Below are 17,745 nucleotides of genomic sequence, written 5' to 3'. Positions count from 1 at the left end.
AGTGTGGCTCTAAACCCCACCGCCCCAGCCTGTCCAGATCCCTCGGTAGAGCCTTCCTGTCCTCCAGCAGATCAACACTCCCTAACTTGGGTGTTGTCTGCAAACTGACTGAGGGTGCACTCGACCCCCTCGTCCAGATCATTGATAAAGACCTTAAACAGAATCGGCCACAGTACCGAGTCCTGAGGAACATCACCGATGACTGGCCGCCAACTGGATTTAACTCCATTCACCACCACTCTTTGGGCCTGGCCATCCAGCCAGTTTTTTTACCCAAAGAGTACACCATCCAAGTTTCTCTAGGAGAATGTTGTGGGAAATGGTGCCAAAGCCTTTACTAATGTCTAGGTAGACAACATCCACAGCCCCTCTCTCATCCACTAAATGGGCGGCCTTCTCATAGAAGATCAGGTCAGTCACGCCGGAACTGCCTCTCACAAACCAATGCTGACTGGGCCTGATCACCTGGCTGTCCCGTACATGCTGTGTGATGGCACTCAAGACTAGCTGCTCCATCACCTTCGCTGGCACCGAGGTCAGGCTGACAGGGCTGGAGTTCCCTGGATCCTCCTTCCCGTTCTTCTTGTAGATGGGTGCCTGACTACTTGATGTAGCACCAAACTCAGACACTGCAAGGGGCAAACACCTGGCTTATAGGCTTGATTTTACTTCATCAAATTTACTGGACATCATCTGCAAGCATCAGACTGAGCAGCACTTCCACAGGTTCCTGCCAAGGCTGTGAAAAATAATTGAGTCACCACGGTCATGCCAATTAGCCATTCATTTCCCTTTCAAGGCTGAAATGCCACTGATGACTGGAATATGCTTCTGACCAGGAGAAGAGTTTCCTCTATTGAGCAAAAAGGAGTAAACAGATACAGATAACCAGAAATAAATAGCAAAATAGGGTTTACAAGCCAACTTTAGATTTCTCAGGTGGCTTTTTACCCTTTAAAAGTTGTTCATAAAACAACTGCTCGTCTAAACCACTATTAAATTCTGAAGTAGTTGAGTGGGGTTTTTGTTGTTGTTTTGCCCTTTTTTTTTTTAAACATCACAGCTAAGACATTAAAGGTATGCATTCACTGACAGGCCAACACCAGTTCTTCCAGTGCTAGCACAGGCCAGTAGCAGAGGGTAGCAAGAAGCATTGGCAGGAACTCAGGCTAATTTGGGATATAAAGCCCAGCTGACTGACTTTGACCAACCAGATACTTTACTATTTCGCTCACCAAGTTTGCATCCATCACTCTAAACACGTGACTGAACCGAACAGTTGACTGTGCAAAATCACTTCTTTCCAATATGCATATGGTACATTAAATGAAACAGTAGTTGCACATTGCAAACAGTTGATGACAAACAGGGACACAGCTCCAGAGCTGAGATACTGTGGAAAAATTCCAAAGAGCAGCCATAAAAAAAAATCTGAAACCGTATGATAGGCAAACCTATTGCCAACCAAATTTTTTACATTAGGTAGAAAACACTTAATTGGAGACAGAATCAATCCAATGCTATGCTTTGTATCTAATTATAAAACTACTTCTCTTCCAGACACTACATGGTGTAAAACAATCCTGTCACTCAATATTATTGACAACACTGCATTGCCTTACTGCCTATTTGGTACCTTGGTTTATCATGTAGTCCAGATACTAATACCTTGCAAACAAGCAGCAAATTAAAACGCACTGTGTGACTGAACAGCTGCACGGTTTGGCACAGCTCTACGCACGCATTCCTAAGCGCAGTGTTATGAACCCTAAAATGAGAGCGGCGAACACAGCAGCGCACAGCCTTCTCCTGCTCCTCACCTCCCCACCACGCTCCTTCACAGCAAACCCGTGCCAGATGTTCCGGCACAGAGGAGCAGGAGGCAAAGCTGCCGCAGGGCCATGCTATCCTTTAGCCGTTTGTCATTAGACAGTGCCACTGCATCACTGTCTCCCTCTCCAGCAAGACTCGAGCTCGCTCTCCTTCCCTCCAGGTTTATTGCTACTTGACAGGCAGCAGCGACAACAAAAGGGATAACACTCAGTTTTTGTTCCTATCCTTTCTTTCAGGCACGATGTTCATTATGATCAATCATGCTTTTTTTAATCCCCATGTATTAAAATGGATTAGGACATTTCAGACATAGGAACATCAACATTCAAACATGATCTGTGGAGTTCTTGCTTTGTTTCTAGAACAATCAGTTCTTTTACCACCATTTGGAAACAGCAATGTGACTCAAAACATGTCAACTCATCCACAAACCTGCTAAGACATAAACATTAACAATAAGATACAGTGACAGTAAGTGTTATTAAGAAGTGCATGAGGCCAGCATAGCCAATTTAGGATCTCAACTGCTGATCTCTTTGCCTGGTTTGAATGCTCTAAGCAAGTTACTGCAGGAAAATAAGCTACTAACCCATTTTTGGTACATGGGATTAGATGAGAACTCCTGGGTCATCTGCTACTGCCCTCTGCTATTTCATTGCTTCTCCATATGGTGGGCCTACGTACAAAATATGGGCAGTTTCTCTTTACAGCACTCCATATGATTTGCTACAATCAGGACCTAAACTTTCCAGGAAGGTTTTTAGCTCCTGCAGTTCCACAATACAACAGATGGGAAGTTTTTCAAAATTTAAACTAATTACAACTTTGAACAAATATAATAAGAATAATATGTAATGAGCACAGAAATCTTCACATTGATATTTGTATCATCAATTCAACAGAACTAATTTCATCAGGATGTTTTCGGATTGGTATTTGTACCAATATCACAGAAGACGCTGGAGTTCGGCTGCTGCTCCTGGGTAGCCCCATGAAGTGTAGACAAGTTTCCCTGTTTGCAAACAAACTAGAGACAGCTGAAAGATGCTGAAAGGAACAAACCAACTATGCATCTCTGCTGCAATCATCTGCTGTGAGTTACTTCAAAACAGTAATGAACACCTCAAAGTTAAAGTCTCTTAGAGGCAAAGGGGCACTTTGAACCCACTGTTTCAGAGTGTTGGCACATTCAGAGAAGCACCATTTTACGGCTTCCCACGCTGTTCTTCTCCATAGCTTTATCACTACAAACTGTGAGGGCTACAAACTTTTTTTTTTTAATTAAAACTTTAATTCTTGAGCACAGCTCTTTAATAATGAAAAGTAATAGAGTGGATTCAGCATGGAGCTCTGGCCATTTATATAGTTAGGAATCATTTCACCAGTTACAACCACCATTGAAGTAGAACATCAAACAGTACAGCCTAATACTGCTCCAGCCCAGAAAAAGCATAGCACTCTTCACCTGAAGCTCAGAAGATATTTTAAAACAATAAATATTGTCTAAATGAGTAGGCAACGTTAGTATGCTAGACACATCTTGTATTTAGCACCTTAACACTCAGATTTGGTACACATCCTTTAACATTCACAGGCACTGAGCCACTCGGATTGTGTGCCTGAAGCTAAAGAAAGCACCTGCAGAAGTAAACCAGCACTGATTGTAATCATATTCCTCATCACAACACGAATCTTCTTCATTGATTTTAAAGGCAATGTCCAAAGCTGTTAGGTTCCCTGCTAATTCCATCCTATCTGCTGACTCACCAAACCCACCCCATCACCAGCATCACGGGATTTCCTGGGGGGGGGGATCTCCCTTCCAAGCATCAACTCCAGCATGACCCTAACTCAGCTTGTGAGACACAGGAGGGAGAGATCAGTCCAAGGGAGACAAAGATAAAACTTATGCAGGTCACAACTGACACTAAAATTAGGAGGCATAGTAAACAAAAAGAACAAAAAGTCACTAAGGCAAGGTACATTAAGCACAGGAGATAAGGCTGAAAAGGCAAAAATTGCAGGAGCAGTTGACTGAATGGGAGGCAAAGAACTACGTCCCTTAAAACAAAAGAGTCCTTAAAAGCAACTGCACGGTCCTTGAAATCTTTATGCCACATGCTCAACATGCCCAATACAAAGCAGACAAAAGGAGCTGTTAGAGAGTCAATACACTCTGGCCCAGATCCATGCATTCAACTGCAAGGCCATTTCGGTTTTGAACACAGTAAACCATCACTCCCAGAGATTCAATCATCAGACAAATAAAGCAACATCAAACTCGCAGAAAAAAAAGGAGCAGTAGAGCAAGACTCAGAGCCTTCATCCTTCCCACTGGCACCAGAACAAGGGTTAATCTGTACTTTGTTGCAACTCAGGATTCACATTCATTTGTCTCGGTCTGATAAAGGAGAAAAGCATGAAGCCAGTAAACTTACCAAGAACCCCGTACGCTTCAAATTATGATTTAGGTACTGAGAGAACTGGGACCCAGCTGCATGTTTAAATGAACCCAATATGGTGTTTGCTCAGGAGGCAAATTGGCATAAAAAGTACATTCACTTATGGCTTTACAAATTTTAGCCTATTCAGTACTAGCCTGGCAAGTTCTGAAATCCATTTACACAGATGGAGAATGTGCTTTGAGCAGTCACTGGACAAGCAGGAGCCACCATGTAACCACCGAGCAGCCCAGAAGGACAGCATGGCCACCCATCATCCCCAGCAGGCTGCTCCCAGGCGTTTTACCACCCTTTCACTGAAGTATCCCTTGAAGCTTTGGAGACTCTCTAGTCCCTGGCAACAGCTTTGACCTCCCTACGTCAACTGCAAGCGGTTAGGACTAAAATCTAAACTGTTACCGAAGAACTTTCTTGCAGCCCAGTGAATCCAATTCAAACGTCAGAGTCCAGGTTTTACTTGTACTACAAGGAAATCAGAGCCAAGTTTTCAGAAACTATTCCCAGAGCTTTACATTGAAGACTCATTTCCAAAAGACAAAGGATTTGTGCATCCAAATTCCTCCACTCTGGTCTTTGAAAAATGGGATTGCTACTTCCCAGTTTATCAGAGGATTTCCAAGAAAATGCACATTGTCCAAGGCCTTGGGGAGTCCTCCCCCCGGCCCTGTCTCCGAGGAGACTGTTGCTCTTCATTATAATCAGAAGTTGATTTGGACAGCTATCTGTTTTTACAAAAATCTTGAATACTGTTTCCAAAGACAGAGAGAACTCCTACTGATCAATTTGTCTTCCATTACAGTAACTGTTGCCCCATTAAAGTCAAATGACAGATGAGAAAACGGAGAAATGAAGGAGTTTCACAGCTTGTGCACAGTGGCAATGCATGCACAGAGCAGCACAGAATCAGGAAACCTCATTTGGGTTTAGCAAAAGGAATGGTCAGAGAGGGACAGGAACTGGATTTAATTGTATTTTCTAAATATGTATGCACAACTCCACAAACAACCCTCTAAAGAATGAGATATTTGTGCTTGAGAAAGAAGAGGGTATTTATTACGAAGGAAAACAGCACCATTTACTTGGGGCTGTTTCCCTCTGTATTTAAACGCTTCTAATTTCTTAAAATAAGCAGTGTTCTTCTAGGCATAATTGTTTCTTTTCAATCAGGCACTTAGTGTTTGCAGCTATCAAATTTGTTGCAGCTGTAATCAAACACAATGTCTTGGGAAGGGAAATCTTCACCTACTGTTAAATCTTGCTGCATTACACAGCACTGCTTCTGCAGCAACAGAGTCCAGAGTCCAAAACGCCCTGGTTCTCTCCAGGGGTTTCTAACTGAACTTTGCTTTTGGGGGGAAAAAAAAATTAAAGCTCTAAAAGTTACATAGATTAGGATTCCTATTAAAAAAACCAACCATGTATTCAACACTATTGCATCCCTCCTCTTTCACATAGCGCACTCACTGTTAGAACACAAACATCATGAATGAAAATATAATCCCACTTGAGAAACTGAGGCACAGAGCAAAACTGACTTGAGAACATCAATATAGCAGGACAGGGGCTAAGTTAAAAATGAGAATCCAACTCCTTCCTGTTCCTACTAGAAATCCACCGGACAACACTATCCTAGCCACATCAGGATAAGTCCCAAGTGAGAGTCTTGTGTCTTCTACAGACTTCTGCCCTGTCCGAAGAAAACATCTGGTCAGCAAACTAAGCAGCTCTCAGCTATCCCCCCTGGGATACAGAGAAACCCTCGTCAGTCTGCTCTGTTCCACGAACTCAGTCACTGGTCTCTTCTGTGCTTCAGCTTCTCACCTTAGCATTACCTGTCCTCTTTTCTCCTCATCTGCTTCCTCTTTTGTCCACATCCAGAGCACAACATTCAGATGCTGGGCTCCAAAGCGGGTGCAACTACCATGCTGCACCCTCCTCCTCCTCAGCCCAGGCCTGCACAGCCAGCCCTCACCCCACCTGAAAGCCCTGCACAACCGTCCTGTCCCAGCCAGCTCCAAAACACTTCCAGTCTCAGCAGAAGTTGTAACACACAGCATCAGAGCAGAAGGAAGCTTTACGCAAGGTACTCGGGCCCCGACTGCTTGCTTAGTGTTTGACAAACACTCAGAGTCTCTCCGAAAGAAGGACCTGAGCCGCCTTGAAGAGCATAACATTTCATTAAGCTCACAAGCATCAGTGGTTTATAGCATCTCTCTCCAGTCATGCATGATAAAGAGCAGATTCAGGTTTCTTTCCTTAAATCCCTTTCTATTTTTCATACCCTCAGGTCTAAAAAGGCAGCCAAGAGGTAACAGTTTACAAATAATAATGTAATTTTATAACTACTTTAATAAACTAAAAAACACACCTGCTATTCATCATGAACTGTTATTAGCATTATTGAGGAAATGATGTGGAATTTATACCAATTTTCCTCTTATTGTAAAAGATGTGCCCAATTTATTTTAAATGTCAACTTACTATGTATTCATCAGGTGTGCAGCAGCACTGATTGCCATTAATTTCACACTGTAGTCTAGGCATGGGCCTTAATATCGGCTTCATGCATCTTTCAGGGGAAACAATAAATGGAAGCATTGGTCATTTTTGGTTATTAAATCTTCAGGAATATTTTTCACAAGATGAGGCTGTCAAGATTCACATCCTAGTAAAATTCTAACTTAGATTATTTATAGCTGTCTCTACTTAAAAATTCTCCTGCAGTTGAAATGAAATGCAAGACTCCACAACAGCTGGTTAGGATTTTTGAGAAGAATCATTTAGTCATAAAAAAATCCCACAGTCTGAGGGTGAACAAAGCTAATTGTGAAATCATGTTGAATTCAAGGGACAGTATAACAGGGGGAAAAAAAACAAACCACAAATTTAAGGATGCTAAAAGTATGAAAGCACTTAATTTAAGTATTTTCTAAATTATATGTTCTGAAGTTGAGTTTCATAAGAACTGCTTATACTTAGTAAAAGAATCGCTTAAGTAAAAAAAAATTACCTTCAAAGTATTGTATTTAAATGAAAATGAAATTTTCTCTGTTCTCTCAATTCAGCTAGAAAAAGTTGACATTTTTTCATTCCCCATCATCCTGCAATGGTTGCCCCCATTTCTTTTTCCAGATCATCCACTTAACGACAGACAGCTTTTTGTGCGGATCTGATCATGTCTCCTCTCTCAAACTGTGGTATTGCCGTGGGTTTCCCCATATGCACAATGCCACACAGTAGCTCTTGAATGCTGTATGTGCATCGTGAACACAAATTTGTAACAGCAAAGGGCAGCCCTGGAACAAGCCTTTGTACAAGATTACCCGCTGCATCAAGGTAATAAAAAAAACACATTAAAAAGTGTACATGTGTGTAAATGCCAGAAAAAGAACTCTAAATGTCAAGGAAGTACAAAAATAGCTACATGTCCTCTATCACACAATTTGGGAGCAACGTGCTGTCATGTCTACTAGACATAGTGATTGACATATGTTCTAGCAGAGATTTTGCCAACAGGCAATGGGATCTGCCTTTCCCCACCACACTGCTGTGCTTACCTGGCCTGACAGTCACCACAGGCCACCAGTGTCCCCAGTAGGCCCTCACCCTGTGAATAAACAGGGCTTCGTCTCTGGCTGAGATGAACACCACTGTCGCCTAGCCATACTGAACATCTGCTAATACACTGATCACTTCAAAACTATTAAAAACATCTTAGTGCCGCCTCAAGGCGAAGCAAAAGTTTTAATCAGAAATTAGAGGGCATTTAAACAGAACTTCCCTGAACCTGAACAATCAAGTGCAGAAAGTGTAGAGACTACAACATCATCTAAATGAAGGCATCTGCTTGGTTTAGCGTATTGGGTAATTGGCCTGTAGGACTCATTACAAAAAGTTATCATTAAGGCTGAGAACTTCTAAGGACTCCAAAGGAAAACATTTATGGGGGTACGAACAACATTCCAGGTTCAATAATCATCAAAAACAACTTGAATTTTAACATGGTTAATCAGTCGCTTACCCAGCAGTAGCAGGTCATCTCACAATCACAACCTGCCTTCTCCTACAACCAGCTCTTTCGCATATCTGATGACTTCCACTGTCCAAGACTTTCTGAAGCTACCAAGCCTTCACATAAAATCCTTTACCTCCACAACCACCAAACATTGGACATTATTTATGATAAAAAGCACAGCAGGTGAATTTAAGTACTTGGAGGAAGGTGCAGGGAAAAGAAAAATAATAAATAAGCAAAGAGAATGTAAAGGAAAAATGCCCTAATTTGAGCATCCCACACGTACTGCTCTGCAGTCCCCACGGTCTCAGCTCTAAATCCCAGTGGCTACACTGGGCGCTGCGCTTGCTGTAACCCTGCAGGTTCCACTGTCAAATCCCACATTACCCTTCCTGCTCAGTCATCCTAGCTTGGCTGCTAGAGTAAGCTTTTAAAAACGTTTTGAGCAGAGATGCTGAGAGGAAAAAAATACATTACACTTCGAAAGAATTCATCTGAATTCTGGAAAAAAGGGATCAAATGATACAATAGCCAGGCACTCCTGTCTTGGATTAAGCGTCTGCACATGTATATATCCTGCTATAAACTCTGCACCTTAGTTTCACATCCTACCATAAGCCAAATACAGATACAATTCAAGACAATTAGTGAACTGGGTACTTACCTTCATAGTGTGCCTGAAAGCCTTGAGCACTGACCGCATAATCACTCACAAGCCACAAGGACAGCACAACCCCTGTACTGACAATAGGAGCAGGCAGCTGGAAACCCGTTAACCTGGAAGAAATCAAGAGGAAGGTTACACTCACCATTTCTGCCTTCGACCCGCTAGCAAATCGAGGAGTGGGGCAGCTGCTGCTCCAGCCAATATACCACAGCCTGAAACGTGGAGCCTCAGAGCTAAAGAAAACAGACTGGTACAGCTTAAATTCAATAGCTGTTCAACAAATGCTGGGCTTTTAATACCTTCTGGCTTACCAGAATAACTACTAATGTATTTCTTCATTGACCGTATTTTAAACTAGTCTATCTGCTTCACACCTTGTTCACTAGCATCTGCTCTGCTTCCCTCTGCTAACCCCAGCTCTGTCATCTCAGAGCAGTCACTGAGCCCTTCAGAGTAAGTGTGCCCATCCACATAATGGGAGCAACGTCTAAGGCTGCTAAGTGAGCCCAAGACACTATTCAGTAACGCTTATAACACGTTTTGAGAACTTTGGATTAAAAATTATCAGATAAGGGTCTGAAGCATTATACAAGCTACATTAAACTAAACACAAACTAAAACAGTGTAAGAGAACAGGCAAAAACCTGATGTTACCAATTAATTAAAGTCATCAAGGTGGCTGCCTTCAGTAACACGTTTTGAGAACTTTGGATTAAAAATTATCAGATAAGGGTCTGAAGCATTATACAAGCTACATTAAACTAAACACAAACTAAAACAGTGTAAGAGAACAGGCAAAAACCTGATGTTACCAATTAATTAGTCATCAAGGTGGATGCCTTCAGAGTATTTGCTCTGTAGCTTTACAACAGATAAGGTTTGAAGTTTCTAGGAATCCTCCCCAACTCCCACCCAAACGTCCCTGCAAGAACAATCCCAAGGATGGCACTTTTCATCCTACATCCTAATATCTACCACTATCTGTGATGGTTAACACGCCTTTACTCGCTGAGAAAATCAAAGCCCACAGACACAAAACCGTTTGCACAAGACTATCTAGTAGATGTACTGTAGGAAATGCCTACAACAGACACATGCCCACAAGTCAGAGTAGAAAGGACCATACAAAGATGGGACAAGTCTAGTGAAGAGACCAAAGCAGCACTGCAGAAACCTCCAGCCCAGGCATCTTGCCCTCCCACCCACTTTCCTTGCGGACTTAAGAGTTAAATGACAACTGTTAATTTTATTACAAAAGTCTGTTTAGTAATGATTTTTAACTGGCATTATTAGATTCCAAACACTAAATCCTTGATACTGACTGTATTGACACAGCCCAAGAACACCGATATGTACGCTTCTCACAAACAATTACAGTTTTATAACTTACAAGCCTTCTCCTTACACTTGGCTAAGGTGATTTACGTAGTAGATTTGCATAAAGAACATTTGTTTTAATGTAATCTCATACTAGATTCTCGCCTGCCATTATCAAAGACAGAAATTCAGACGCAATTCCCGTTGCCTGACAACTGTCCTAAAACCAGACTTCTACAGAACTGCAGGAGCAGCAGTAACTGAAGAAACTCACTGCCACACGGTATCGTTCGAGATCGAGAGTATTCAGGCTGGATCACAAGGACACAAGTAGCACGAGATAAACAGGCTACAGTAGGAAAGAGAGTTTAAAGCTTCTTACACACACACACAGAGGTTTAACCCACATCTTTGTATACAGCAGCTAGTCTTTCTTACAAAGAGGGCCAAAGATCACTCGTGATACAAAGCACTCTGACCCCTTACAAAATACCTCTAAGCACATGTTCGATTCAGAGTATTTCCTCTCCTCATATTACATGGAATTAAAAAAGCACCCACAGAACAAAACCAGATCTTTAATTCTGGGGGCCACCATCCTATCTCTGACCAGGGGGTCAGGTACAAGTACACTGTAATTTCCAAGCCCAGTTTCTCCTTAAAGGTGCCACCAGCCCCCCAGCAACTTCCAGGAACAGTGAGTGAATTCCCCTACTGTTCTTACTGTGGCCCTAATTTAGTAAACCTAAATATTATTTCAAACAGATTGAACACTGACTAATGAAAGCTGACAGGCTCTGCCCAAGAGCTTTATTAAAGCAAAATTTCCAGTTATTGGCAAAGTTTACACAGTTGCCAGCCAGTGATGGCAGTCAAGTTTTAATGTCAGCAATGAGGTCCTTACCCGCTCTCAGTATAAAATCCATTGTCTGTACAAGCTGGAAGAGCAATTGCGCCTGTTTATTAAAAATAAAAGCTTCCAGGATTTTTAAGGATTGAAGACAGTTTTTACCGTGCACAGAACTGAGGAAGAGTGCCACAGTTTTTATTAATTTATTTTGCAGTTTAATTAAAATAGGTTACCGAAACCTTCATGCACTCAAAAAATTCCAGGAAATGCAGAGACCCGCTTTAATAAAAATATACAATGGACAGCAGAACCTGTCAATTTTTCTCCCTCTAATCACCAGTGTTTTAACTTTCTCTAGGAATTACTTAATGGTAGTCTGTGCTTTTTATATCCAAAGTAGATCTATTCTTTCTGAACTAAGAGTTTTTGCATCATGAATTCTGTTCACAGCCTACGTACTAGGAGGACCCCACTTCGCAGACATTGCCTATAACTCAGGGCAATATTTACATGCCCGCTTATCTGTAAGCAAATACACATGTCCCATAGGAGCAAATGGGAATTGCGTGCTACCTGAAACAACACTGCCCTTAAGCATGTATTCCTGTTTTCTAGTTACAGGGTCTTAAAAGAAAAGGATGGTCTGTGCATAAGGGCATGAAATTGTAACTGAGAGTTTGTTCTCAGTCCTCCTACAGATTCCACATTGACTGGACACAATTTTCATGGGAACGTCCAAGGCTTCCTGAACTTCTAAAACTAATAAACCCAACCACCTCTCCAGGCCCTTAACTTCAGAGGTTCATTTGTGTCTATCTAGTGTCCCTGGAGCAAGCAGAAGAAAATGGGCTGCCTGACAGCACAAAAAGTGACCAAACACTGTCTTCGCCTTCAGATGGATCAGCCTTTCTGCCCACAAAAGATGAAAAGTGCCCCCGTTAGTGCTAAAACTAAACTCATTCAGAAAGAAGCAGGAAACACTGCTTTATTAAGAAAAGTATCTACATAGCAAGTCCTACCTTCTATGCCACTAATTTCCATATCTCCTCCTGCAGTGAAAACCTGCATGAGAAATGAGATTAAATTCCTCCTGTTCCTCACTGGAAGCAGCTGCAGTCAAAAAAAAAAGTTATTCCTCTTCTTCAGCCTTCAACACACACAATGGAAAATTTTTCCTTCCTCTGATGTCCTCGTCTTCTCTGAGCAAGAGCACAGGCAATATCCTCTTGAAGAAATAATAATTTAACCAGGCCCATGCTCAAACCACTCCTGTAAAACCTCAGTGCTCCTGTTCCAAAGACCCAGAACAGCCAAGCTTGGCAGGACACCCTGCCTTGATTTGACCTGGCTGGTAAACCATCCTCATATGCCTTCCTCCCCAGGTCTGCAGCCCAGGTAAATCTAAAGCATGGGGATCAACATGATGGCATACAGAATATGAAATCTTTCATCAATGGCCTCACACACAAAACAGTAATTCTGACATCACTTACTTAATGTAGCAATATATATATATAATATATATATACACACTAACAAGAAAGAAAAGTAGCAAAGTCTGTTCCTTGTTTTTATTAAGGGCCATAACAAGAAGGTGATAGCAGTAATAACAGCATGAATAATCATCTTCCATTTCTTCTGTACCTCTAGCCAAACGGCTTATTGAGCGATTATCCCCTTAAGCTGCTTGGAGCCAACACCAATTGTGTGATATTTTCAATGTGTTTTTCATTGGCTTAATTCTGCTCCTACTGCAAGGAACCAAACTAAACCAGTGCCAGAATACCACTTCATAAGCTTGCCCTTGCTTCACAGTACAGCAAAAAATCACGATACCAAAAAAAATCAACACAGAAATCCTCTACTCTCTTTGCATCCTTCTTCACTCTTTGCCTCAGGTTTGCTACCTACATTGCACATATTTCTGGTGCACGGCTCCCCATTTGCAGCGGAACATCGTCCCACCCCCCATGCAAAGAGCTGAGCCTCAAAGACCCACCAAGTGCTCTGCTCAGCAGGCCTAACGCACAACCGAACACTTCTTTGCCCTAGAAAAAGTGCAGCCAGCCAGGACTGTCCACATCTCAGCCCCTCTGCAAACCCTCTCACCTCCGCCTGTTGCATATTATACTGTTCCACTGTATGAAGTGCAACTGGATCACATACTGTACTGCAGGCTCCTATTTTGGAGTGCAGGTGCCATCATTAAAATGGAGCACATCATTTTTTTCTGGTAGGATGCCCACCATCAGCTCAGGTTGCAATCAAAATAGTTATTGCAGGTGGCAATCCAACAGTCTTTAAAGCATGAATGCTAGAGAAGTGTCTCAGAACACCTAATGAAAACGCATTGGATTGCATCATTTAACCCAGCATTAAATTACACTACACCATACTTCAGTGATTTTTTTCCTGCATGTAATTTAAAGGCACCTATTAAAGAAAATTTCCCATCAAATGAACCACTCTTTTCACTATGTACAGTTTAAAAGGCATGGTTCTGTGAGTCCTGGTCTGACACCCCTGCGCTATCCCAGGACAATATTCAAGCTAAGTCAGAGAAAACAACAGGTCAGAGTGAGAGCTGTCCTTTGGAGTGATCTTTGGAAAAGAGTCCGGAGTGAGCAGGCCAGTCCCCTTTCACACTGCACACCCAGCTAACAAGGCAGCAGTCAACCTGAAGTCATTTGAAAGGTGCATTCATGAAATATTCAACTAATCCATTATCAACTGGAGCCAACAGAAAGAGCCCAATAACTTCCAATTGACTTTGAATCAAATTTTATATCCCTTATTCAGCTAGACAGCTGGCTCACGTGCAGGTAGAAATGAGGAAACTCACTGGCTTCAGTAAAAGGCTATCTATATGTTCAATCTTTACTCTGAAAAATGGGTACGAGTAATACTGATTAATATTTGCAACCTTCTTAGTCTTGATGAAAAGGATCTGTAAGCATTGTACTGCAGCTGCTGCAGGGAGAACACCTTCAGAAATACATACATATGTTATATACGTTTAAAAATTAAAGCCTATCGGGAAACTAGAAACACAGCCACATGCAAAGTCAATGGTCACTCACAGATGTCCTCCTCAAGGCTGCTTCATGGAATGTATGTCAAGGATAAAAGAACAAAAGCAAGAGATCAGGGAATTTATCCCTAGCAATCCATCCCATCTCAGATCTCATTACACATAGCAAGATTTTTTTTTCCTTAAAGACACAGCCACTGGTGGGTGTAGGGTAAAGAAGTCCGGAGGGAGAAACATCTTGTCATTCCTATTTCATATTTTACTTTTAGAATTCATCTTTCATCCTGAAGGAGTTCAATGTCTCCTGCAAATCCTGAGAGAATCACCATGAATTTCAAATACTACTTTACAAAGCTGGCAAAAAAGCAACCCGTAGATGCCCTGGGCACAAGAACTTCCATACGTGCAGTACAACTGAAGCTGACAGGTCTTTGTTTCTCACACACCGCTGTCTGCAAGACTCAGTGGTAGCTGTGTCTCCAGGAGGGCTTTCCACACCACCGCTCTGCTGTCCCAGCAGTCACCTGCTCCAGCATCCACATGGCTCCTCCGGCCTCCTCCTCCTCCGGTACCCCCCTGCCTGCCTTACCCCTGCAGCTGCACTGCAGGCTGCTGCCGCCCCGACCTCTTTCACACATCCGATCCCTTCTATTTTCAGTACTGTGCAGGGCTTTTCCCCCCATTTTCAGTAAGTGTGGATGAAAGACACACACCTGAGGAGACAGGTACCTCTCTGCTGGCATTTCCTCAGGCTTGTCTGGTTCAGAATATTTTCCTCAGTCATTCTGTTAGTTTTTCTCCCCTCCTCTCTGTATTTATTAAAGAAACAAGCAATTACAATGAGATGTTAGCTTCTTTTTTAGCCATACTGACAGAATAACTGGTACCATGAACGTTCTCATTAATCTTCAATAAAACAAGCAGAGCATGATCTGAGAATGCTTCCAGCTGATGCATGCTGCAGACACCTAAAAGCCAGTTCTGTCTGCAAGGCAGAACTCACTGCTGTTACTCAGACAGTTGTCCTTTAATTTTGATCCCTGTAAGGCTCAAATGATGCTCTGGATCAAAAAAATCTCAGCCAGCTTGAAAGGATACTGTAATGACCTAAGAAAAACAGTATCAGTTCACATTTGGATTTACTCAACTTGTTGGAATGATTTATGCTCAAAAACAAGCTGCTTTTATTTTTGAGTCAAGCTACGAACAGATCCTAAACAAGCACCTTCAGAGGCACATTGTGAGCAGCACTAACTCCTTGTATATTCTCTGTTCATACTTCACACCAAGCAGCTCCAAGCTACTTTGCTGCCAACCCACATCACCTGTCCCATTTTATTCCATAGTACTTTCCAACCATCCCCTCTGCCCAGCTGGTTGATAATTAAGTTGTCCTCAAATAACAAAATCCATTGGCTCTGACATATATTATTATGTATTTTTTCTTATCAAGACAGTAACAAGTATGGGGGGGGTAAGAAAGGGAAAGCTTTCTTTGTCCCTTAAACTCACTCACAACGACGTATGCTACAACTTCTTTTTTTCAGAAAGTTAATCTAGCACTCTGCAAACAGTTCTCGATCTAACATCACACCATGCAACCCCACGTGCCAGCATGGGTTAGGAATCAACTGCACTTTCTTCCTCTCTCCAAGCCAAGTATAATTCATCCACCCACAAGAGTCCTTTGCTTACCTTGGACACCGACAAAGGCTTCACTAACTAACACAGTCTCTAGGGACAGCCATGTGGCTTCAAATTCCAGCCTGGGTGGATTTCTTCACTCCTTTAAAATGGGATTTGGGTCAATTCCCACTAGAAGAGTGCTATTTATAGAGCCTAAAGCCAGCACAGCCATCTCCAATATATGAGGTCTTCATGGCTCAAGCTGGGAACAGGTACTAAGCATCAAATTTAAATGAATTTAATTTTCCGTACAATGCAATAGAGCAGGAAGACCATGGACTTGGATTTATTTTATTATTTTTATCATGTCCCTTCCATGCTCCTTTTTCCTGTACTTTCTCAGGTAGTAGTGAGATGCAAGCAGATATCTGACAAACTTTGGAATCTATATTCTCAGTCTTGTTATTACAAACTAAAAAAGAAAAACACAAATTCACAGAAAAGTTCATCAAATTTTAGTAACCTCTTGGCAAATCTGAGCTGATATTCTGAGTAAACAAAGACAAGTTTGGATTTAAACCAAGCAAGGCTCAGCAGCGTCAATTCAAAACTTGGCCGGTTTAGGTTATTTCTGGTTTTCTTAAAAAAAAAAATCATCAGGGGTGTGAAATCTAGTAAATGAGAAAAATAAGTTGTCCAAACCCCCTGCAAATCACAGCAGTCTTACTGCTAAACACAATGCAACTGGTGAACAACAAGACAGTATTACCATACCGGAGGTGTTGCAAATAACCCAATTTTCACACCTGCCCTTTAGTAACATTAACTCTTCTGCTGCATGCCGCGCAAAAAAAGTGTCCTACGGCCTAAAGGAATTTACCTTTAAACAGACATGAATGTTCAAAACGGCTTTAAATGCAAGAAAGGCAGAGTAAATATAAAAATCCTCTGAACAGAAGCATTCTGAATAGAAATACCACTTTCTAACTCATTCGAGCTCGTTCATCTAGGAGGCAGCCTTTGAAATCACAGCACAGGTAGTCACAACTCCGTGGCTACACTCCCAGGTATGGCACCAGCCTGCTGAAAGGTTTTAGGCAATCCTCTGAACCCCGAGTTCCTTCCACACCCCAGTCCCTGCCATATACAATCCTGAGCACCCACCAGGCTTGCAGGGATGCTCAAAAGCCTCAACGAGAACATATAGAGATTCCCAGATGAAAGGCACCAAGCATTAGACTTATGGCAAACAGGTACTGCAGGACTGAAGATAAGATAAACTACCATTAGTTTCAAATGCTGTTGTAGGCGACACAATCAAGCAAAAACTTTAATTATGGCTTTGTTAGTGTATGTGCTTAATACACATCCATCCCTTTTCTTCCTGTTTCCCTCTACCTAAATCTCAAGCAGCTAAAGCTATACAACTGTAAAGAGTCAACACTGACATGCAGAGTGAATCCAGGTCTCATCTGCCAAGTCTGTGCATCCCTTTTACTCTTTATGCATACAAAATCATGATTTGAACTAGACTTTAGTCATCAGTCTTGAGAGAATCTTTACTTTCCCCAAGTGAATATTAAGCTGCAGCATCAGGCGAGCACAGTTCTGCCTATGCAATCCCAGGACAGCCAGCTGAGATCCATCTTGCAGAGTTAGATATAAATCACAGTCTCACTTCCCACCGAAATACAGGTACACGTACGCTAATTCCTTAAGATTTTAATTTATAATATATAAAAGAAAATTTAATGGCAACAGATAAGAAAACAGTAGAAATTTACTTTTTATAAAGCTTACAGTTAAAAAGAAGCACCCAAATGAAACAAATAAGCAATGCAAGTTGTCCTCCATAGCCAGTGCAGTCAAAAAAGTAGGTTAATAAGAAATTTGATTTGTAGAAGATGTGTTGCCTGATGAAAAAAATGAAACAAATCCCATTGT

The 17,745-nt window shown here is 41.9% G+C and overlaps 1 protein-coding gene across 1 annotated transcript in view; it reads right to left on the bottom strand.

The window, feature by feature from the left end:
* Positions 1-17,745, bottom strand: part of LOC104162428 (CUB and sushi domain-containing protein 2-like) — a gene marked incomplete at its 5' end in the record, with an annotated part of 281,493 nt that overhangs the window by 247,636 nt on the left and 16,112 nt on the right. The window contains 1 exon segment of the mRNA XM_009701143.1: positions 8,975-9,087. Coding sequence (XP_009699445.1) covers positions 8,975-9,087 — 113 coding nt within the window.

The sequence above is a fragment of the Cariama cristata genome, unplaced genomic scaffold (genome assembly GCF_000690535.1).
Source record: "Cariama cristata isolate BGI_N322 unplaced genomic scaffold, ASM69053v1 scaffold4885, whole genome shotgun sequence".
NCBI classification, from domain to species: domain Eukaryota; kingdom Metazoa; phylum Chordata; class Aves; order Cariamiformes; family Cariamidae; genus Cariama; species Cariama cristata.
Note: the sequence above shows the minus strand (reverse complement) of the source record. Positions and strands in the feature narration are given on the sequence as shown.